General features: G+C 39.4%; 1 protein-coding gene across 1 annotated transcript in view; it reads right to left on the bottom strand.

The window, feature by feature from the left end:
• Nucleotides 1–25,868, bottom strand: part of TXNDC16 (thioredoxin domain containing 16) — a gene marked incomplete at its 3' end in the record, with an annotated part of 102,144 nt that overhangs the window by 58,813 nt on the left and 17,463 nt on the right. The window contains exon 6 of the mRNA XM_039240509.1: nt 25,484–25,558. Within this exon, the coding sequence (XP_039096440.1) occupies nt 25,484–25,558 (75 nt within the window). The remainder of the gene's footprint in view (nt 1–25,483; nt 25,559–25,868) is intronic.

Raw genomic sequence — 25,868 nt, 5'->3', positions numbered from 1 at the left:
CAAAATAAATAAATGAATTAAAAAAAAAAGAATAAAGAAAAAAGAGAGGAAGAGGGGATGGAGGAAAAACAACACAGGGAGAAAAACAAATTATACAACCTTCTAATCCACACTTGAGATTATAGTGCCTTAATCCCCTATACCTCACTTGCCCTGCCTCATACTGGTTAGATATACGATATTCTCAATCAACAAACAAAGGTTACTTGCTATTTTAACTCTGTTTTTCTAAATATTACCCCTTTTGATCCAAAAGCTGGGAGTAAAATTTTCCTCATATTTTAGAAAATAGGGCTAAGAACTTCTAGAATATAAATCTCAATTCTCATTTTTAATATAAATTGTATTTATTTTGCAAATTGGCATCCATTTCCATATGGTTCAAAACACAAAGAACAAAAAAGTTGAAGAGTTAAGAGTCTACCTATAACACCTTCCCTCAATCCCAGCTTCCCCATTCTATTCCTGTAAACCAGTATTATCAATTTCCCGTGAACCTTGAATATTTATGCAATATACATATGAGCTATAAACCTGCATTTACATATGCTTCTGTTAGAAGACAATCCTCCCTGGATTTCTCAGTCTTCCTATACTGTCCAAGTCTCCTGTAGATGAAACCTGGCATGATATGACATTGGAGACTGTCTCCTCAGCACCTTCTAAGCTAGTCTCCTTGCCTCAGAAGTCATCAGCTCCCATTCAAAGAGCAATAAAACCTTTCTTATCTTCCCTGGAGCCAAAGAGTTAAATTTAGGGGCAGAAACCTCCTTCTCCTGCCCCAGAGAGGATCTGTTAACTCTGAGAGAAAAATATAAGTCTAGCACTCTACCTCCAAAAGGAAATATTAGATGTGCCAGCTCCTATAGAAGTTCAGAGAGTCATAATTTCTGAGTTCTCCTTCTCCAAACCTTGCTATCAGTACAAGTGTAAGCATATGGTTCTTACCTTATTGCTCTGTGGAGAACTGGGTAGAAGGACCTAGCACTATCATGCTACCCTAGCTGCTATCACTGCTGAGTGATCTGATATCTGATTCAGAGGCCTGGTGTTTCTGCAATTATATATGGAAGTAGGGTAACATCTGAGAACTTTCAGAGTTCTGGACTCAATACCTGCTGTCTTACACACATGGAGCTGTATTATACTCTAAACACTTGGTTTATTTGACTTAATACATCCTGAAAATGTCAATGCAAGAAAATTTTAATAGATCAATATGTCAGTATATTTTTAACCAATGATATTTTAGGAATATTTTAAATATCAAAATATTTACCAAAGACATACTTAACCGACCATAAATGGTCTAAAAAATTTGGAATTCTTTAAATATTTTGTGCAAGCTTACCCTAATTTTATCCCTGTTATTCTATTCTTAGATTTTTATTAACTTAATCTTTTTCTCAATTGTAATTTTCCTATATTCAGAGAATAAAAAGTTAGCTAAAACCTTGATCTCTCCTTCCGCCAAAGAAGTCAAATATAATAGCAGATCACTGGTCTCAATCAAAACATTCTCATACAGAGAGGCAAACCATGAGAGACTCTTGAATGCTGACAAAAACTGAGGACTGATGGATGTGGGGGGGAGGGGGGGCTGGGTATAGAGAAGGACACTTATGGGGATGAGCACTGAGTGTTATGTGGAAACTAATTTGACAATAAACTATTTGTAAAAAAAAAATAACAAAAAAAAAACATTCTCATACAGAACAAATTCAAATGCTTTGAGGGAAAAAAAAGTAGCACAGGCTAAACATTTTTAAAAAGCAGGCCAAATAAAGCAGACATCCCTGTCGTGGTCCTGATCTCAGGGGGAAAGCTCTCAGTTATTCCCCTTGAGGATGATATTAGCTGTGGACTTTTCATACATGGCTTTTATGATGCTAAGGTATGTTCATATTGTTTATATCTGTTTTGAGCAATTCTCTGGCTGTCATTTCTTCCTGGAATTTCTTTTAAGGAGAAATCCGTTTCGTCATTTTGTCTAGTTTTCTGATTTTTACGTGTTTTAATAGCTTGTTATATATATATCCTAGACCTGTGAGTACTACTATATTAAAAAAGAGTCATACACTGCCCAGAGCCTAGCACTTCAGGATGTGTTTTTGGAGTGTGTCACATGCACTCTGTTGTTATGTCTCTGGTTGCTTTATCTCCCTACTCGTAGTGGTGGTTTGGACCTTCCACTAGGTGTGCTTTGATTTGTTCATTGAAATAAGCCTGGAAAAAATGGAAAAGGGGAAGGGTGGAAGAAGCTTTATCCCATACAAAGAGATCAATGACAGGGGTGGGGAAAAAAAGAACGAGGCACAGAATCAAAGAAATTATGAGGCTTAATCCAGAGAGAGAGGAAAATAAAGAGGAGGGAGATACAGAAAAGGTGTTAAAAAAAAAAAAAATGCCTGATTAAATGAGCAAATAACCAGAACAGAGATGTAAGAAAGAAAGAAAGAAAAAAAGAAAGAAAGAAGAAAAGATACTGAGATAGAGACAGAGATAGAGATGATAGAGATAGAGATATATAAGAAATGACCAAAAATCAAATCAGAAAATGCAAAATCACAGGACTGTTGTCTGTTGGTGCCTTGGAACCGGTGGCTGTGCTTCTGGTTTGGTCAGCATTAATCTCACTCCAGTAGATAAGCAGTTACCAGGGACAGAGGGGTGGGGTTTGATATAAGTAGGTCCTGCCTCCCCTGCGGGCAGATATCCTATTCCCTTAAGCCACCCCATATTGGTGATGGAGAGAAAAATGGCGACACCCCAATCTCTTCTCCCCAGTCCGGGTGTCCCAAACCATGCTGTTCAGGCAGTTCTCACAGAGCAGCACCAGTGGGCCAGCTTGTCCTGCTCCATATACCCCCGTAGCTCCGAGGCGCTGGGTTGGGGTTCAAAACCCAACGTCTTAAAGGATCCTGCACTGTTCTGGGATAGCCGCCCCCCTGCCCAGCAGACAAAGGGCCTCTGGCTAGCGCCTGCACGGTGTTTTATCCTTGGAGAGGCAAAGCAGCCTCTTCCCACTGTACCCGAGGGAGGGGACTGCTCTCTCCCAGTGTCCCCCCCAGAAGAGGTCTACTTCAGCCAAGGCTGGTTCCTCTCCCTGCCAGGCTCATGTACATGGCTGGCTCTGGTCTAGAGAAAGTCCGCAACCCTGAAAACTTGGATCTTCATTCCTAAGGGTGTTTGCAAGGTAGAAACTGGTTCTCTCTGTATTTTTGATTCCTTGGTCCATCGTCCAGAGAGGTTTTTCTCTTCTCCAAATATAATCCCACGCTTCTACAGCCTCTCTTTCTCTTCCTTTTGTCTCTCCACCAAAGGGGTGGTACTCCATGCCTACACAGCCCATTTTGTCTCTCCCAATTTGCAAACACACACCGCTGTCCTACCAAGCTGTCTCTGTACACCTATGGAGATGTTTCTGTCACTCTGGAGCCTGGACTCCTGGAATTCCAAGTGTTCTGACCTCAATAATGTGTTTGAAGGACAAGAGAAATTCTGGTTTTCCTGCTTCTCTCAGCCATCTTGACTCTCCTGAATATCAAGTGTCCAACTCTTGCTTTCAGTTCAGGTCATAATCTCAAGGCCATGGGATTCAGTCTCATGACCAAACCCTGAATGGGGCTCCACAATGGGTGTGAAGCCTAGATAAGATTCTCCTTCTCCCTCTTTCTATGCCCCTCCCCTACTCTTTCTCTCTCTCAAAAACAAACAAACAAACAAAACTCCTGCTTTGCAAAAGACACTGCTAAGAGAATGAAAAACAAGCCAAGCCTGGGAGAAAATATTTGCAACAGTTCTAATAAAGAATTTGTATTTATCATCTACAAAAGAACTCTTAAATGGTGTTGGGAAAACTGACAGCTACATGCAAAAGAATAAAACTGGACCATCATCTTATACCATGTACCAAATAAAGTCAAAATGGATTAGACTTGAATGTAAGACCTGTAATCACAGAACTCCTAGAAGAAAACAAAGGAAGTAAGCTCTTTGATATCTGTCTCTTGGACCAGTCTCCGCAGGCAAAAGCAACAAAAGCTAAAACAAACAAATGGGATTACATCAAACTACATAGCTTGTACACAGCAAATATCATCAGCAAAAGGAAAAGACAACTTACTGAATGGAACAAAATATCTGCAAATCATACATCCAATAAGGATCTTATATCTAAAATATATATAAAAGAACTTATACAACTCAACATCAAAAAAAAAAACAAAAACAAACCCCACCCCAACTGGGGCACCTGGGTGGCTCAGTCAGTTAAGTGTCTGACGTTGGCTCAGGTCATGATCTCATCGTTTGTGGGTTTGAGCCCTACGTCTGGCTCTGTACTGACAGCTCACAGCCTAGAGCCTGCTTCAGATTCTGCGTCTCCCTCTCTCTCTGCCCCTCTATCGCTGTCTCTGTCTCTATTTCTCTCTCTCAAAAATAAATAAACATTAAAAAAATAATAAGCCAACTTAAAAATGGGCAGTGGACTTGAGTAGACATCTTTCCAAAGAAGACCTACAAACAGGTGCGTGAAAAGATGCTCAACATCACTAATGATCAGGGAAATGAAAATCAAAACTAAAATATCACCTCACATCTGTCACACTGGCTATTATCAAAAAGACAAAAAAAAGTGCTTGTAGAGATGTGGAGAAAAAGGATCCTTGTAGACTGTTGGTGGGACTGTAAATTGCGCAGCCACTATGAAGAATGGAGACTCGTCAGAAAGTTAAAAACAGAACTTCCAGGGGCGCCTGGGTGGCTCAATGGATTAAGCATGCAACTCTCAATTTTGGCTCAGGTCATAATCTTGTGGTTGTTGAGTTCAAGCCCAGTATCAGTCTCTGTGCTGACTGCAGGAAGCCTGCTTGGGATTCTCTGTCTCCTTCTCTCTGTGTCCCTCCCCTACTTGCTCTCCATTTCTCTCTCTCAATAAACAAATAAATAAATGTTAAAACAAAACAAAACAAAAAAAAACATTAAAACAGTACTACCATATGATCCAGCAATTCCACCTCTGGGTATTTATCTGAAGGAAACAAAAACACCAATCCAAAAGAATATGTACTCCTATATTCATTGAAGCATTATTTACAATAGCCAAGATATAGATGTAATCTAAGAGTCTATGGATAGATGAATGGATTTAAAAAAAAGTGATACACACATACACACACACACACACACACACACTGGAATATTAGCCATAAAACAGAATGAAATCTTACTATTTGAGACAACATGCATGGACCTAGAGGGTATTTGCTAAGTGAAGTAAATCAGAAAAAGACAAATACCGTTAAGATTTCACTTACATGTGGAATCTAAAATCAAACAAAAGAACAAAACAGACATAAAGCGGGAAGGGTTAAAGGATGGGCAAAATAGGTGAAGGGGATTAAAAAGTACAAATTTCCAGTTATAAAATTAAGTCATTGAAAGCGAAATATACTGGTTTGATGAGAATCTGCAATATCATGAGGTTCTTAATCTGTGCAGAGTATTAATGTGTAAAAGCTGCCTATTCCAGGATTTCTCTTGAGGCTGGCAAGTGTCCTGAACCAGTCGCTATTTCTAACTTGCTGGTCTTACAGGGTTGGGAAGGTCTAAGCCTTAAGACCCACTTTCCTTTCTTACCCAAAGTTTTCCTGCCAAAACACTATGGGTTGTTAACTGCCTTGAGCTGGAAAACAGCTTGCATTTACAACTGTAAATTTATTCTTTTTAATTTATGTAAGGTTTCTATACACAATTCTCAATTCTTTAAGACAGGACAACAAATTTCAGTTTTCTACTGTCATATGAGAACATTAGGCCCCAGCAACACATCACAATGTCAGGAAAATAAAGCGCTACAGCAAAAAAATAAAGTAATGGAGATGTAATGTACAACATGCTGACAGTAGTCAACAGTATTATAATAACTTTACATTGTGACAGGTGGCAATTAGACTCATTGTTGGAATAATTTTGCAATGTATAAAAATACCAAATCACCATCATGTACACCAAAAACTAATAGGATACTGTATGTCACTTATACTTTAGTAAAAAAATTTTTAATTAAAAATTAAAAAGTAGAGATTCTTGGTTGTCAAAAAAACCTGCAAAACTCAATAAGAAAACAACCCAGTTAAAATATAGACAAAAGATCTAAATAGATACCCCACCAAAGAAAATATACAGATGGCAAATAAGCATATTAAAACATGCTCAACATGATACGTTAATTATGAAATTGCAGATTAAAACAATGAGATACCACAACAATTGGAATGGCTACAATTTTCTAAAACGTTGACAATAACAAATGCTGATAAGGATATGGAGGAAGAAGAACCCATTGATTGCACGTGTCAATGCAAAATGGTACAGCCACTTTGGAAGACAGACTGGCAGTTTCTTACAAAGCTAACCATAATCTTCCCATATGATCCAGAAATCATACCCCTAAGTATTTACCCAAATTAGCTGAAAACTACATCTATTTTTTTTAAAAAAACTATACACCAACATTTACAGAAACTTTATTCATAAATGCTGAAACTTAGAATCAACCAAGATGTCTTCAATAGGTGAATGGATAAACAAACAGTGGTATAACTATACAATGGGATACTATTTAGGGATAAAAACAAGTGAGCCATCCAGAAGTAATGAACAGACATTTCTCCAAAGAAGACATGCTGATGCCCAAGAAACACATAAAAAGATGCTCAACATCATCATCAGAGAAATGCAAATCAAAACTACAGTGAGATACCACCTCATACCTGTCAGAATGGCTAAAATCAAAAACACAAGAAACAACAAGCATGGCAAGGATGTGGAGAAAAAGGAACCCTTCTGCCACTGTGGAAAAGAATATGGAGGTTCCTCAAAAAATTTAGAACAGAGTTGTCCTACAATCCCATAATTACACTATCAGGTATTTAGCCAAAGAATACAAAAACACTAGTTCAAAGGGATACATGCATCCCAATGTTTATTGCAGCATTATTTACAACAGCCAAATTATGGAAGCAGCCCAAGTGTTCATCAACAGTTGAATGAAAGGAAATGTGATATGAACAATGGAATATTATTCAGCCGTATAAAGAATGAAATCCTCTTATTTGCAACAACATGGATGGAGCTAGAGAGTATTATGCTAGGTGAAATAAGTCAGGGAAAGACAGTTCCAAAAGATTTCACTCATAGATGGAACTTAAGAAAAAAGGTAAGTAAAGAGGAAAAAAATCAAGAAACAGACTCTCAACTATAAAGAACAAACTGATGGTTACCAGAGTGGAAGTGGGTGGGTGGATGGGTGAAATAGGCGATGGTTTAAGGAGTACACTTGTGATAAGCACCAGTTGATATATGAAATTGCTAAATCACTATATTGTACATCTGAACTAATACAGCACTGTATGTTAATTACACTGTAATTATAATTTAAAAAAAGAAATGAGCCATCAGACCATGAAAAGACATGGAGGAAACTTAAATACATATTGCTAAGTAAAAGAAGTCGGTCTGGGGCGCCTGGGTGGCTTAGTCGGTTGGGTGTCCGACTTTCACTTAGGTCATGATCTCGCGGTTCATGGGTTCGAGCCCCGCATCGGGCTCTGTGCTGACTGCCAGCTCAGAGCCTGGAGCCTATTTCAGAGTCTGTGCCTCCCTCTCTCTCTGACCCTCCCCTGCTCACGCTGTCTCTCTCTCTCTCTCCTAGAAATAAATAAAACATTAAAAATAAATAAATAAATAAATAAATAAATAAATAAATAAAAAGAAGTCAGTCTGAAAGGTTACATCTGTATGATTCCAACTATATGACTCTGGAAAAGGCAAAACTACAGAAACAGTAAAAGATTATGGTTGGGGAGTAGAAGAGAGGGATAAATAGCCTAAAACAGGCTAGTGAAGCTATTCTGTTTGATACTGTAATGGTGAATTCATGTCATTATACATTTGTCAACTCATAGAACTGTACAACAGGAAGTATGAATCCTAATATGAACTATGTACTCTTATTAACATTGTATCATTATTGGTTCATTAACTGTAATAAATGTAAAACACTAGTGCAAATGTTAATAAAGGAAACTGAATACAGAGGAGAAAGGAGGTATACCAGAATTCTCTGCACTATGTGCTCACTTTCCCTAAACCTAAAAGTGCTTTAAAGAAAAACAAAATCTCTAAACCTGGAAGGGTAAGAGACTGGTAGTCTTTTATAATACCAACCATATCTCAAACAAAGAAAATTCCTAGTACTATAGGCAGAAGTTTACAAATTGCAAAATCTAGGTTTGATTTACTAATTCCTCTCTTCATGCAAGTTGTTTGTTTTGCACAGAATTCTAAAACTAGGAAAAGCAGAGGAGGACCTAAGATGATGGAGTAGCAGGAGGACCCCAGGCTTGCCTTGTCCCTGAAACAGCTCCATAAATGTCAAATCACTGTAAATGCCCAAGAAACTGACCTGAGGACTGACGGAATAAACTCCAAACTAGAGAGGAGAAGAGGCCACATCAGGGAAAGTAGGAGGTTTGGAGACAGAGTCTGGGGGAGAAACAGATGGCAGGTGCTGTGGAGGGAAGGAGCCCTGGTCACGGACAGAGTCCAGAGAGACAGAGAGAGAGGAGCGTGCAGGGGTTTACATAAGGAAAACACTTCCCCAAAGGCTTTGGGGAAATGAGAGGGACTGATTTTGTGAGCCTGTAGGACCAGTGGGGCTCAAAGACTAGTTTTGGAGGTTCTAAGCAGGACTGATATGAAGCCCAGCAGGCGCTACAGTATTCCTGTGAAGAAGGAGGGCAGGTAGCCTGGAGGCAGATGGCAGGATCTGAGGATCCCCTGGGACTCACTGGGAGACACAGTTCCCCATTCTTAGAGTGTACGTGGGAGACCTGGCAGTGCCACTCTGGGGACGAAAGAGCCAGCAGGCACCATTTCCCTTCCACACCTCTCAGCATAGGTGCAGAGACACCTGCTGAGAGTGGCTAACCTAAACACCAGCTTTTTGCTGTACTTCCCTCAAACTCCACACCCCTGTGCTTTGGTGCAACTGTCCTTCTGGGACAGAGCTGCATCAGTCCCAGAGCAGCTAGATCCCCAGAGGACCAGTGCAGGTCCCCACCATACCAGATCCCTACAGTTTGGAGTTTTAAAACTCAGTGGCCTGCTTGGATAGACCCCAAGGGGCTGCTGGATGAGCAGACAGCCTAGACCAACAGGGATCTGAGGGATCATGAGGGGAGATTGTTCACTCTTCTGGAAGGGCTTTCCAGACAGTGGTGGGCTCAAACTCCCCTCTCCAGAGATAAGAGAAGAGGCTGGCCCCATATCTCTCCCTAATCCTCAACATAAACTAACTTCACTAAGTGGCACAGCAGGAACAGTGGCAGCCTAAACCACTTACACCAAGCCCTATTCCCCACATACACTGTGCTCTGCTGGTGCTGTTTCTTAGGTAAGTGTGCCTGAGAACCACAACAGCAGGCTCACCCCCAAAGATCTGCACAAACCCCCTGCATGCATCAGGTCTACTAACCATAGAGCTTTGCAAAGGTTCAGCTCTAGTGGAAAGCTAGCATCAGGTCTCTTTAAACAAGGAGACTAGGGGCGCCTGGGTGGCTTAGTCGGTTGAGCGTCTGACTTTCGCTTGGGTCATGATCTCGCGGTTCGTGGGTTCGAGCCCCGCGTCGGGCTCTGTGCTGACTGCCAGCTCAGAGCCTGGAGTTTGTTTCTGAGTCTGTGTCTCCCTCTCTCTCTCTGGCCCTCCCCTGCTCACGCTGTCTCTCTCTTTCCTAGAAATAAAAATTTAAAAAAAAAAAACAAAAAAAAAAAAACAAGGAGACTAGAACACACCTAGTTAAAACTCACCACACACTGGCTAAGGTCTAAACACTCCCCACTGTAGGCAAGGAGAAACTCTGGAGAGGACTGACCTGAGAAAAGAGCCACAAAACACAGCAGCAGAGTGCTCAAGCACATACTGCAGACACAAGTCCTGAGGCGTCAGGCTCTGGACAGTATATGACCTCTTCTTCATAAAGCAATTACTCTCAGGAGCAAGAAACATAACAGGCTTTCCTAACACAGAGAATAAGACAGAGACCTAGACAAAATGCCAAAATGCAAGAATTCATCACAAAAGAAACAAAAAGAAAGGTCATGGCCAGCAATCTAATTGAAACAGACACAAGTAATACACCTAATCCAGAACATAAAGTAATAATCATAAGGATACTAGTTGGGCTTGAGAAAAGCAGAGAAGACACCAGAGTGCATCTTACCACAGAGATAAAAGACCTAAAACCTAGTCAAGCCAAACTGAAAAATAACTGAGATTCGAAACCAACTGGATGTAGTGACCACAAGGATGGAAGCAGAGGAATGAATAAATGATACAGACGATAAAATTATGGAAAATAAGGTAAAAAGAAGAGGAAAAGACAAACATTAGATCATGAATGTAGACTTAGGGAACTCAGTGACTTCTTAAAGTGTAATATCATTCACATCATAGGGGTCATAGAAGAAGAGAGGGAAAAAGGGGAAGAAGGTTTATTTGAAGAAATGATAGCTGAAAACTTCTCTATCTGTGGAAGGAAACAGACATCCAAATCCAGGAGGTACAGAGAACTCTCATCAAAATAAACAAAATAAAAAAATAAACAGCAGGCCAACACTAAGACATATCATAGTTAAATTTGCAAAATAGACATAAAGAAAAACCCCTAATAGCAAGACAAAAGAAGTCCTTAAATTACAAAGGAAGACAAGCAAGGTTAGCAACAGATCTCTCCACAGAAACTTGGCAGGCAAAAAAACAGTATGATATATTCAACATACTAAATGGGAAAATCATGCAGCCAAGAATACTCTATCCAGCAAGGCTGTCGTTCAGAACAGAAGGAGAGATACAAGGGTTTTCCAGAAAACGAAAAGTAAAGGAGATCATGACCACTAAACTAGCCCTTCAGTAAATATTAAAGGAGACTCTGAGGGAGAAAGGAAGACCAAGGCTGACAAAGACTAGAAAGGTAAAGAGAAAATATCCAGAAATGACAAAACAAGTAATGAAATGGCACTACATTCATATCTACCCATAATCACTCTGAATGTAAATGTACTAAATGCTCCAATCAAAAGACATAGGGTGTGTAAATGGATAAAAAAAAAAAAAAAAGACCCATCTATATGCTGCCTATAAGAGGCTCATTTTAGACCTAAACACACCTGCAGATTGAATATGAAGGGATGGAGAACCATCTATCATGCTAATGGACATCAAAAGAAAGCCAAAGTCACCATACTTTATCAGACAAACTAGATTTTAAGCCAAAGACTGTAAAAGGAGATACAGAAGGGCACTACATCATAATAATGGGTCTATACAAGAAGAGCTAACAAGTGTAAATATTTATGACCCCAACTTGAAAGTTCCCAAATATATGAATTGATTAATAACAAACCTAAAGGGACTCACTGGAAATAATACGGTAAGATAGGGAAACATGGCAAAGAGGTAGGGGGCTCAGTACTTTCCTCCCACATCTCTCAAACAAAGAAGGGCTGAAGCCAAAGGACTCTGAACCCCAAGAGTCTGGGATGAAAGGATACGGAGTCTACTAGGAAGACAGCCTCATAGGTGCATGACTGAGAAGTGGGAGATATAAAAATGGGCTGGGACATGGAGGCAAGGAGGTGAGGAAGCCTCTTCTGTGGAGAAACAAAGGGAAGAGAAAGAGTGGCTGGGGAAACACAGGACTGTATCTGGACAAGAGAAAAACGTCAGACCGGGATGGAGAGGGATCCTATCATCCCATCTCTAACTGCAAGACTTTTTGGAGAGAGATCCCATCTCTAACTGTGGGGCTTTCTTTGAACTGGGCTGGTTGCCCTGTTCCTGTGCCTGGGGACAAGGGGAGTACCCTCTGAGTTCAGTGGTACCTCCGGGGTGCAGTCAGCATCAGGAGGAACCAGTAACCTGCCCTGAAGTGCTGTGGCTTGCAGGATTACATTTTGGGGGAGCATGCAGAGTGAGAGCTTGGAACGTGGTTGGACGTGGGGCATAAGAGACAGCCCACCTCATCTGTGCCCAAGGCATAGTGAGGACGGATCCAAACGAGTGACTTGGGACACCTGGTCTGAGGAGAAGGGACTTGGGGGGTCGCCATTTTTCTCCCCACAACCACCAAGGCGGGGCCTCAGGGATGGGACCATGGGGCCCACAGTGGAGGTAGGACTCACTTACACCAAACCATGCCCATCTGACTGGGTAGCTGCTTATCGATGGCAGCTGGATAGAGAGTGCAGAAACAGACGGCTCCCTCCCCCTAGACCAGAACTGCTACATTGCTGTGATGAACTCTAGGGCTACTTCAAGGAACAAACCAAAGCACACATGGTGGAGAGTCCAAAACATCACTACAAGTAGGGAACTAAAATAACCAAAGTCACAACAAGAGAGACCAAGTGACACCCTCCAAAAAACACTTCCTGAATGGCCAGGCCCTGGAAAGTGTATGAGCCTCCTTTCATATAGTAGTACTCGCAGGTGTAGAGGACATAAGAGGCTTTTAAAACTTACAAGAGACAGAAAGCTAGTCACAATGATGAAACAGAAGAATTCTCCTCAAAAGAAGTTCCAGGAAGAAGTGACACCTAAAGAATTGATCAAAACAGTATAAGCAACATAATTGAACAAGAATTTAGAACAGTAGTCATAAAATTAATCACTGGGCTTGGAAAGGGAATAGAAGACAGCAAAGACTCCATTGCTGCAAAGACCATAGATCTTAAAAATAGTTATGATGAAGTTAAAAATGAGATGCAAAATGAAATGGAGGCAGCCACTGCACAGATAGAAGAGACAGAGAGGAGAATAGGTGAATTAGAAGATAAAGGCACAGTAAAAGAAGAAGCCAAGAAAAAGAGAGATAAATTGATCCAGGAGCACAAAAGGAGAATTCGAGAGCTGAGTGATGCAATTAAACAAAAGAATATCCATATTATAGGAATTCCATAAGAAGAAGAAGAGAGAGAAAGGGGCTGAAGGGGTACTTAAACAAATCATAGCTGAGAACTTCCTCAACCTGGGGAGGGAAACAGACATTGAAATCCAAGAAGCACAGTGAACTCCCCTCAGATGTAACTTGAATCGATCTTCTGCATGACATATCATAGTGAAACTGGCAAAATACAAGGATAAAGAGAGAATTCTGAAAACAGCTAGGGATAAACGGGCCTTAACATACAAACGTAGACACATAAGGGTAGTAGCAGACATATCTACTGAAACTTGACAGGCCAAAGATGAATGGCAGGAAATCTTTAATGTGATGAACAGGAAAAATATACAGCCAATAATCCTTTATCCAGTAAGTCTGTCATTCAGAATACAAGGAGAGATAAAGGTTTTCCTAAACAAAAACTGAAGGAATTCATCACCTCTAAACCAGCCCTACAAGAGATACTAAGGGGGACTCTATAAGGGAAATGTTGCAAGGAACACAAAGTACCAGAGACACCACTACAAGCATGAATCCTGCAGAGAACACAATGACTCTAAACCCTCATTTTTCAATAATACCACTGAATGTAAATGGACTAAATGCTCCAATCAAAAGACATAGGGTATCAGAATGGATAAAAAAAAAAAAAAAGAGAGACCCATCTATTTGCTGTCTACAAGAGACTCATTTTTTTCCCTTTGAAATTCACATTCTTTTTTTTTTTTTCTTAAATAGTTTATTGTTAAGTTGGTTTACATATAACATCCAATGCTCATCCCAACAGGTGTCCTCCCCCTTGCCCATCACCCCCCTTCCCTTTTCCCCCACCCCCATCAGCCCTCAGTTTGTTCTCAGCATTCAAGAGTCTCTCATGGTTTGCCTCCCTCCCTCTCCCCAACTGTATTTCCCCTTCTTCTCCCTCATGGTCCTCTGTTAGCTTCCTCCTAATCCACCCATATGTGCAAACATATGGTATCTGTCCTTCTCTGCCTGACTTATTTCGCTCAGCATAACACCCTCTACTTCCATCCATGTTGCTACAAATGGCCAGATTTCATTCTTTCTCATTGCCATGTAGTATTCCATTGTACAAATATACCACATCTTCTTGATCCATTCATCAGGTGATGGACACTTAGGTTCTAGGATACCTTCAGATTGAAAGTGAGGGGATGGAGAAATCTCTACCATGCTACTGGAAGTCAAAAGAAAGCTGGAGTAGCCATTCTTATATCAGACAAACTAGACTTTAAAGTAAAGGCAGTAACAAGAATGAGGACTGGCATTATATAATCATATGGTCTATCATTTGGTCTATTCATCGAATTCAGAAGCACCCAAATATGTAAAACAATTAATCACAAACATAACCAATCTTATGGATATGAACGTGCTAATGGCAGGAGACTTTAATACTCCACTTATAGCAATGGATAGATCAACTAGACAGAAAAATCACTAAAGAGACACATTGGACCAGATGGACTTGACAGACATATTTAGAACTCTACATCCCGGAGCTATAGAATTCACTTTCTTCTCAAGTGCATGTGGTTTACTCTCCAAGACAGATCACATACTGGGTCACAAAGCAGCCCTCAATAAATATAAAAGAATTGAGCTCGTATATACCATATACACCTTCAGACCACAATGCTATGAAATTTGAAATAAACCACAGGAAAAAGTTGGGAAAACCTTCAAAAGCATGGAAGTTAAAGAATACCCTATCAAAGACTGAATGGGTCAACCAGGCATTTAGAGAAAAAATTAAAAAATATATGGAGACAAATGAAAATGAAAATACAACAACCCAAACTCTTTGGGATGAAGCAAAGGCAGTCCTAAAAGGAAAATACATTGCAATCCAGGCCTATCTCAAGAAACCAGAAAAAGCCCATATACAAAATCTAACAGTGCACCAGAGGAACCACAAGCAGATAAGCAAAGACACCCCAAACCCAACAAAAGAAAAGAAATAATAAAGATCTGGGTATAAATAAACAATATAGAATTAAAAAAAAAAAAACAGTTAAACAGATAAATGAAACCAAGAGTTGGTTTTCTGAAAAAATAAACAAAATTGATAAACCTCTAGCCAGGCTTCTCAAAAAGAAAAGAGAGAGCACCCAAACAGATTAAATCACAAATGAAAATGGATTTATTACAACCAATCCCTCGGAAATACATGCAATTATCAGGGAATACTATGAAAAATTATATGCCAACAAACTGGACAACCTAGAAGAAATGAAAAAATTCCTAAACACCAACACACTACCAAAACTCAAATGGGAAGAGATAGAAAATCTGAACAGACCCATAACTAGTGAAGAAATTGAATCAGTTATCAAAAATCTCCCAACAAATAAGTGCCTTGGACCAGATGGCTCTCCTGTGGAATTCTACCAGACATTTATTTTTTTCTTTATGTTTTTTTTTATTTATTTCTAAGAGAGAGAAAGACAGCATGATCAGGGGAGGGTCAGAGAGAGAGGGAGACACAGAATCCGAAACAGGCTCCAGGCTCTGAGCTGGCTGTCAGCACAGAGCCCGATGCGGGCTGGAACCCACGAACTGTGAGATCATGACCTAATCCGAAGTCAGACACTTAACCGACTGAGAAACCCAGGCGCCCCCAAAGTATCACTTTAGTGTCACCCCATTCCTAAGCTGGGGAATTCTACCAGACATTTAAAACAGAGTTAATACCCATTCTTCTCAAGCTGTTCCAAAACATAGAAATGGAAAGAAAACTTCTGGACTCATTCTATGAAGCAAGCATCATGCTGATTCCCAACCAGACAGAGATCCAGCAAAAAAAAAGAACCACAAGCCAATACCCCCAATGAATATGGATGCAAAAATCCTCAATAAGATACTAGCAAATCAAATTCAACAGCATATAAAAAGAATTATTCAATTATTTACCATGATCAAGTAGGATTCATTACTGGGCAGCAGGGCTAGTTCAGTATTCGCAAATCAATCACTGTAATACATCACATTAACAAAAGAAAAGATAAGAACCATATGATCCTGTCAATAGATGCAGAAAAAGCATTTGACAAAATACAGCATCCTTTCTTAAAAAAAACCCTCGAGAAATTCGGAATAGAAGAAATTTACTTAAACCTCATAAAAGCCATCTATGAAAAGCTCAAAGCTAATGTCATCCTCAATGGAGAAAAACTGAGTTTCCCCCTGAGATCAAGAACACGACAGGGATGTCCACTCTCACCACTGTTGTTTAACATAGTGCTGGAAGTCCTAGCCTCAGCAGTCAGACAACAAAATGAAATAAAAGGCATCAAAATTGGCAAAGAAGAAGTCAAACTTTCACTTTTCACAGATGACATGATACTCTACATGGAAAACCCGACAGACTCCACCAGAAAGCTGCTAGAACTAATCCATGAATCCAGCAAAGTTGCAGGGTACAAATCAATGTAGAGAAATCGGTTACATTTCTATATAACCAATAACGAAGCAACAGAAGGAGAAATCAAGAAACTGATCCCATTCACAACTGCACCAAGAACCATAAAATACCTAGGAATAAACATAACCAAAGATGTAAAAGATCTGTATGCTGAAAAGTATAGAAACTTATGGAGGAAATTGAAGAAGATGCAAAGAAATGGAAAAACACTCCATGTTCATGAATTGGAAGAATAAGTATTGTTAAAATGTCAATACTACCCAAAGCAATCTACACATTCAATGCCATCCCGATCAAAATTGCACCAGCATACTTCTCAAAGCTAGAACAAATAGTCCTAAAATATGTATGGAACCACAAAAGACCCTGAAAAGCCAAAGTAATATTGAAGAAGAAAACAAAACCAGGAAGCATCACTATCCCAGACTTTAGCCTCTACTACAAAGCTGTAATCATCAAGACAGTATGGTATTGGCACAAAAACAGACACAGAGACCAATGGAATAGAATAGAGAACTCAAAATTGGACCCACAAAAATATTGCCAACTAATCTTTGACAAAGCAGGAAAGAGTATCCCATGGAAAAAAGACAGTCTCTTTAGTCAATGGTCCTGGGAAAACTGGACAGCAACATGCAGAAGAATGAAACTAGACAATACACAAAAATAAACCATACACAAAAATAAACTCAAAATGGATGAAGGACCTGAAAGTGAGATAGGAAACCATCAAGATCCTAGAGAAGAAAGCAGGTAACAACCTCCTTGACCTCAACCGCAGCAATTTCTTACTCGACACATCTCCAAAGACAAGGGAATCAAGAAAAAAATGAACTATTGGGACTTCATCAAGAGAAAAAGCTTCTGCACTGCAAAGGAAACAAAACTAATAGAATACTGACCGAATAGGAAAAGATATTGCAAATGACGTATCAGATAAAGGGCTAGTATCCAAAATCTATAAGGAACTCACCAAAACCACACCTGAAAAACAAATAATCCAGTGAAGAAATGGGCAGAAGACACGAACAGACACTTCTCCAAAGAAGACATCCAGATAGCTAACAGACACATGAAATGATGCTCAACATCACTCATCATCAGGGAAATATAAATCAAAACCCCACTGAGATACTACCTCATACTGGTCAAAGTGGCTGAAGTGAACAAATCCGAAGACTATAGATGCTGGCAAGGATGCAAAGAAATGAGCATCCTCTTACACTGTTGGTGGGAATGCAAACTGGTGCAGCTGCTCTGGAAAACAGTGTGGGGGTTCCACAAAAAATTAACAGTAGACCTCCCCTATGACCCAGCAATAGCACTGCTAGGAATTTACCCAAGGGATACAGGAGTGCTGATCCATAGGGGCACATGTACCCCAATGTTCACAGCAGCACTTTCAACAATCATGATTTCAGCTAAATCATGGAAAGAGCCTAAATGTCCATCAACTGACGAATGGATCAAGGAGAGATGTAGTTTATATATATTATGGAATATTACACGGCAATGAGAAAGAATGAAATCTGGCCATTTGTAGCAACATGGTTGGAGCTCAAGAATATTATGCTAAGTAAAATAGTCAGGCAGAGAAAGACAGATACCATATGTTTTCACTCATATATGGATCAGGAGAAACTTAACAGAAGGGGAGGGGATGGGGAAAAAATAGTTATGGAGAGGGAAGGAGGTAAAAATCATAAGACTCTTAAATACTGAGAACAAACTGAGGGTGGATAGGGGGTGGAGGAGAAGGAAAAATGGGTGATGGGCATGGAGGAGGGCACTTGTTGGGATGAGCACTGGGTGTTATATGAAAACCAACTTGACAATAAATTATATTAAAATAATAAAATAATACAATAATAGTAGGGGACTTTAACACTGCACTTATATCAATGGACATATCATCTAAGTAGAAAATCAACAAGGAAACAATGGCTTTGAATGACACACTGGACCAGATGGACTTAACAGATATATTCTGAACATTTCATCCTAAAGTAGCAGAATACACATTCTTTTCCAAGGCACATGGGATTTTTTCCAAAATAGATCACATACTAGGTCACAAATCAGGCCTCAATAAGCACAAAATGACTGAGATCATACCATGCATATTTTCCTATCACAATGCTATGAAATATGAAGTCAATCACAAGGAAAAATTTGGAAAGACCACAATATATGGAGACCAAAGAATATCCCATGCTAAAGAATGAATAAGTCAACCAGGAAATTAAAAATACACGGAAACAAATGAAAATGACAACAGTATGGTCCAAAACTCTTGGGATACAACAAAAGCTGTCATAAGAACGAAGTATATATATAGCAATACAGGCCTATCTTAAGAAGAAAGAAAAATCTCAAATATACAACCTAACCTTACACCTAAAGGAGTTGGAAAAAGACAACAAATGAAACCTAAAGGTGGCAGAAGGGAAATAATAAAGGTTACAATAGAAATAAATGATACATAAAAAAACAAAAAAACTCCAGCAGAATAGATCAATGAAACCAGAGGTTGATTTTTTAAAAAAATTTAATAAAATTGATATCAAAAAGAAAAAGAACCCAAATAAATAAAATCATGAATGAGACAGTTGAAATTACAACCAACACCACAGATATAGAAACAATTATGAAAGGGGCGCCTGGGTGGCTTAGTCAGTTAAGCATCCGACTTTCGCTTAGATCATGATCTCGCGGTTCATGGGTTCGAGCCCCGTGTCGGGCTCTGTGCTGACTGCCAGCTCAGAGCCTGAAGCCTATTTCAGAGTCTGTATCTCTCTCTCTCTCTGACCCTCCCCTGCTCACGCTGTCTCTCTCTCTCTCTCCTAGAAATAAATTTTAAAAAATTAAAAAAAAAAATTATGAAAGAATATTATGAAAAATCATATGCCAACAAATTGGTCAATGTGGAAAACATGGATAAATTCCAAAAAAACATATAAACTACCAACTGAAACAGGAAGAAAAAGAAAGCTTGAACAGACTGATAACGAGGAATGAAACTGAATCAGTAATCAATACTGATAGCAAAACTAGACAAAGACCCCACTAAAAATGACAACTACAGGCCAATATCCCTGATGAATGTGGATACAAAAATTCTGAATAAATATTAGCAAATTGAACCCAAGAGTATATTAAAAGAATCATTCACCATGATCAAGTAGGATTTATTCCTGGGCTGCAAGAGTAGTTTGCAAATCAATCAGTGTGAAACACCACATTAATAAAAGAAAGGATAAGAACCATATGATTTTCTCAATAGATGCAGAAAAAGCATTCATCAAAATACAGTATATATTTTTTAATGTTTATTTTTGAGAAAGAGAGAGAGAAAGTGCATAAGCAAGGAAGGGGCGGGGCTGAGGGGGAGGTCAGAGGATCTGAACAGGCTCTGAGCTGACAGCAGTGAGCCCAAACAGCATCCATTCTTGATAAAAACCTTCAACAAAGTGGAATAGCGGGAACATACCTCAACATCATAAAGGTCATATAAGAAAGACTCACAGCTAATATCGTCTTCAATGGGGAAACACTGAGAGCTTTTACTCTATAGTCAGGAACAAGACAGGGATGTCCACTTTCATCAATGTTATTTAACATAATACTGGAAGTCTTAGCCTCAGCAATCAGACAACAAAATGAAATAAAAGGTATCCATATTGGTAAGGAAGAAGTCAAACTTTCATGATTTACAGACAACATGATACTCTATGTAGAAAACCCAAAAGACTACCAAAAAACTGCTAGAACTGATACACAAAATCAGTAAAGTTACAGGATACAAAATCAACATACACTTGATGCAATCCCTATGAAAATACCTCCAGTGTTTCTCGCAGAGCTAGAACAAACAATCCTAAAATTTGTATGGAACCACAAAAGATCTTGAATAGCCAAAGCAATCCTGAAAAAGCAAAGTTGGAAGCATTACAGTTTCAGACTTCAAGCTATATTACAAAGCAGTAGTCATGAAGATGGTATGGTACTGGCATAAAAACAGACACACAGATCAATGGAACAGAACAGAAAACCCAGAAATGGACTCACAACTATATGATCAACTAATCTTTGACAAAGTTGTAAATGAATAGCCAAAGGAAAAAAGTGTCTTCAACAAATCGTATTGAGAAAACTAAAAGCAAGATGCAGAAGAATGAAACTGGACAACTTTTATACACCATACACAAAATTAAATAAAAATGGATGAAAGACTTAAATGTGAGACAGGAAACTATCAAAATTTTAAAGGAGAACATAGCCAACAACCTCTTTTACCTCGGCCAGAGCAACTTCTTACTAGACATGTCACCAGAGGCAAGGGAAAGAAAAGCAAACATGAATTATTGCGACTTCATCAAGATAAAAAGTTTCTGCACAGCGAAGGAAACAATCAACAAAACTAAAAGGCAGCCTATGGAATGGGAAAAAATATTTGCAAGTGACATATCTGATAAAGGGTTAGTATTCAAAATATATAAAGAACTTATCAAATGCAACACCCAAAAGTAAATAATCCAGTTAATAAATGGGCAGAAGACACGAATAGACTTTTTTCCACAGATGGCCAATAGATACATGAAAAGATGTTCAATATCACTCATCATCAGGGAAATGCTAATCAAAACTACAATGAGTGGGGAGCCTGACTCAGTCAGTTAAGCACCTGACTTCAACTCAGATCATGATCTTGTGGTTCACAACTTTGAGCCCCGTGTCAGGCTCTATGCTGAAAGCTCAGAGCCTGGAGCCTGCTTTGTGTCTGCTATGTGTCTCCCTCTGTCTCTGCCCCTCCCCCACTCACACTGTCCTTCTCTCTCTCAAAACTAAATAAATATTTTTTAAAAACTACAATGAGATATCACTTCATACCTCTCAGAATGGCTAAAATTAACAATATACAAAACAACAAATATTGGCGAGGATGTGAAGAAACCTCTTACATTGTTGATGGGAATGCAAACTGGGGCAGCCACTCGAAAACAGTATGCAGGTTCCTCAAAAAGTTAAAAATAGAACTACTCCACAATCCAACAATTGCACTACTAGGTATCTACCCAAAGGATACAAAAATACAGATCTAAAGTGGCACATGCCCCAATGTTTATGACAGCACTATCAACAATAGCCAAATTATGGAAAGATGTCCAAATGTCTATCAACTGATGAAAGGATAAAGATGTAGTATATAAACACAACGGAATATTACTCAGCCATCAAAAACAATGAAATCTTGCCATTTCCAACAACGTGGATGGAGCAAAATACCCTATATATTAACTAACTAGAATTTAAATAAAAACATGAAAGTAAATAAATAAAAGCAGTTAAGTATTTTTTAAAAACCTTGAAACCAAAAAAGTAACAGATAAAACTGGAAAAAATATTTTAAAAATAAATAAGAAACCAAAAGCTATTCACTTTTTAAATGGATAAATTCCTTTGTAGTGATGGCATAAAGGAAACCACAGTAAAACTTATCATCTACAAGTCAAAAGAGAAAAATTAAATTTGTGCAGATAATTCTTTAAAGAGTAAATAAATTCAGAATATAAATGACAAACTTGGGTGGAGGGAAGATAGTTTGTGTCTCCCTCATATAACATATCTAAAAGTTAACAAAAATAAAGTTCAAAAATGATAGAAAATGGGCAGAAGATACCAAACAGCAGTTCAGTTCCATTTCAATGAATAGTATGCAGCTGCAAAAGAGTACAGGAGGGAGAAACTCTTGACAGCCACTGAGTGCTTCAAACTGATGGTTTTAACATAAAAGTAGGATGACAGAGTGAAAGGCCTTTTTTTCCTCATGGTTATTTGGAAGGTGCAGTTATGACAGGGCAATACGATTTAGTGCAGTTCTTCAACATTCTAAATATCACTACTGAAAATTTTTGTAAAATACTATATTCCACAAGCCATTTTCCTTACATTTTAAATTAAAATGAGGACACTGCCTCTTTGCAATTCTTCTTTCTTGAAATTTATTTTTCTCCTTCAGTTTCTTCTTCCCATAAGTGCTGGTCTTGCGTAGGATGCTCCCTGGGTAACCTGTGTGTCCACAACACCTAGACCTGTACTCCCCAGGGGTTCAATTCCCCACAGTTGCCTACTCAAGACTCAGGTCTGATGGGCATTCCCCTTCTTAAAGTAGACTCCTCTTCCCCTGTAAATCTGTTCTTCTTCCTTGCCTACTTCAGATGTTGATCAGAAAGGACTTGAGATAGAGTGAGATTGGAAAGACAGAAAAGATCAGGGATTAACTCGAATTTGTAGTTTTGCGGATTATAACCGAATTAACTTTTACCAAATCCAGTTAATTTCACCTCCTAAGCATTAAAAAGAAAATCCCCTCTTTGCTGTCTTTATTTTACCTCCCTAAATTATATAATGGACACACAATGGTTTCTTCATATGCTTGGACTTCACAAATCTGTCTCACATCCACCAGAAAAGGCTTTCAAGTACTAATCTGATCACATCACTCATCTGCCCACAATCCTCTGTTGAGCAATCAGATGTTTACAGAGTCAGTTAGGACAATAGCCAAACTTAAAGTAGCAATCAAGCCTTTATTCACCTACTGTGATAGCATAAGCCAGAGGCCAGAAGAGAGGCACCAGCTCCACAATGTTCCATTCCTTGCCCCACCAGCCATGAGTCAGCATTAGGCCAGGGTCAGATGGGTGTAGTGCAGGTACAGGGAGGCATCTCATTCCCAGGGGCCCCAAACAATTGGCTCCTGACTCTTTATGGACTCAGGGGCTGAGGGGAAAGAGAAGGGGAAGAGCCAGAAGTGGAAAGGTACTAAGGGGAGAAAAGTGTCTCAACCAAAGACCCCTGATAACGAGGTCTTAGTGGAAGCACCTCGGAGGTGCCTCAGTCAAGGTCCCTGATAATGAGGCCTCCAAATAGAGATACTTGGGCTAAAAACACAGGTGTATACATGAGCATGTCTGGCCTAAGGGACTGAGGGTGGTGAGGTGCCTGTTTCTTAGACCTTAACTTTCTCTAGAAAACTGCAATGCAGTGGGCATGTACCAAGTCTGGTGTGGGCAGGACCCCTTCCCCCATGAAGCCTACCAGACAAAGCCTGTAAATGCCTGTGATCTGGCCTGATAGATCACACAGGATTCTGGCCTGGAGCTGAACTCCTTATCCTTCAGTGGCTACCCCAAAAGCCTCAACTTCTTCACCTGGTAAACAAAGATCTCTTCATCTGACCCCATACCTACTTTCCTACTCTCATGTCCTGCTTCACATTTCATACTCCAGTAAAAACTGCCCCCGCCAAACTATTCTAACCTCTATGCATTTGCTCACAGTCTCCCCTGCTCTCCCCACCTTCACCAAGCAAACTCCCACTTATCCTTTAAGAGTCATCTCAAGTGCTACCTCTATCAGGAAGCCTTCTTAAAAAATATCCACTCTCATTCTAGACACAAGTAACCATTCTCTATGCTGTGGATCCTTAAGCCATTATGCATCAAACTTCTTTTTTACTAACTACATAGTATTTCCTGTTTATGTACCTGTCTATCTAACAAAACACTAAATTCCTAGAGAACATAATTTCTATTATGTATCCCCAGTGCCTAGTGAGTAGCAGGCACATAGAAGGAACACAGGGAATCATCTATTTATGGAATTAGTATTCTATGAATCAGCATTAGCACAGCACTAGGAACAGTACACTACTACAGCAGGAGTGAATGACACAAACCCCATGGGGTAACCAGTTCCTAGCAATGACAGCTCTCCATACTTAGGCCCAATTGTTTCAAAATCACTTTGTCAGCGGGTTGTCCAACATGGACCCACTGCTCCAGGATTTGCTATCACACTTGTCAAAGGCAATCTTAGTACCACCTCCCTACCCCTCAAAGAATCTTCTGTCTCTTCACTCTCACTCATATCTGGGTCAAAGACTGTCATCAGGTACCCACTGTAAAAATAGCAGAAACTAGGGATCGTCTTGAGAACAAACATCATATCCATTACTAGGACTTTGCTAAGCTTTTTCTGACCCCCGCCCTGAAGACAACCACCCTTCTCCAGGGGAGAAGGCTCCATGCAGCCTAGCAGCTGTTGGGAATTCCTTTTCAAAAGGCCAGCATTCACCCTCTACAACTGGCTTCTTGGTCTACAGGCCTTAGACTCCATGGTTGTCAGGGATTTCTGAAAACTTTTCATTAATATGTAATTAGTACTTGAACATTTAAAAGTGTCTATTTGCAAAACAATAACCACAACCTTTCACCTGTAAGTTTTGCGTCCTGTCATTTAACTTTCACCCCATTTTTATGGGAATCCAGTCAGAGAGAAGAAAGAGGGGAGCCAAGCAGAAAACAAAGACCCTCAATGTCAGCAAAGGTCTTAGTGGCCAAGAGTCCAAGCACAGCATTAAACTGGAAAAGTCCACATAAACTTGTGTCCCTAATGAAGCTGTAGTTTCCAGCTGTGTCACCAAAGAGAGCACCAGACTTCATTCAGCAGGAGAATGGACTCCACATAGGCCTAAATCCCAGGCCTAAAGATTCCATGCCACGGAAATTAAATTTCACTCTCTGTCTCCCAGTAAACACTATGATATGTGCTGAGATTACCTGCACAGTTTCTGTACCTACTGAGAAGACACAGAGCTATAGACTCCAGAAAACTCAGAGTGGGGTCAGAAGCATGCCAGACATTTTAAAATTCCTAGTGAGAACAGCAAAGACAAACTTCTTACCTGGTAAAATCCTTACTTTGCAGGTACCTTCAAAAGCAAAAGCAATACTATGACCATGTGGTCATGCTGTGTCCTCTCTCTTTTATACAAAGATGTGTCTGTATCTTTTGCCAGTCAAGAAATTTTAGATCCTCTATGTAGGAAGACAGAGCAGTAATTTATGTGAAATTAATGCCTACAAATATAATGTTAAATCCCTAAAATATTTTAATGGATTGTGGTTTTCTAAAATGAAATCAAGAGATTGATAACAATAAGTGAATGAGTACCCCCTATACTTACAAGAGAACATGAGCAACGATGGCATTCACATCAAACAAGGTATCAGTAGGGAATTCTCTGAGTAAGATGTTGCCCCTGTTAAAAAAAAAAAAAAAAGTTTAAAAAGTATTACAGAAATATTTCCCTGAGATTCATTTTTCTTGTCTCTCCAATACAGTAGGTTGTAAGTTCTTTGATGTTAGAGGCTGAGTGTTATCCATTATCCCATTCACCTATCAGTATGCTGACTATAAAACTTGCAAACATATTTACTGAATATACACTCAATAAATATGTTGACTTAGAAGAGCTTGGGCCCAGGACTTGGCAAAAAAAACCAGGAAAACACATGAGCCTCAACACAGCTTCCTACCAACGTCCTTGTCACATACACACAGATTCCCTA

The sequence above is a fragment of the Hyaena hyaena genome, unplaced genomic scaffold (assembly GCF_003009895.1).
Source record: "Hyaena hyaena isolate Hyena2069 unplaced genomic scaffold, ASM300989v1 scaffold_175, whole genome shotgun sequence".
Lineage (NCBI taxonomy): Eukaryota > Metazoa > Chordata > Mammalia > Carnivora > Hyaenidae > Hyaena > Hyaena hyaena.
The sequence above is the reverse complement of the archived record's forward strand: the minus strand, read 5'-3'. Positions and strand labels throughout refer to the sequence as shown.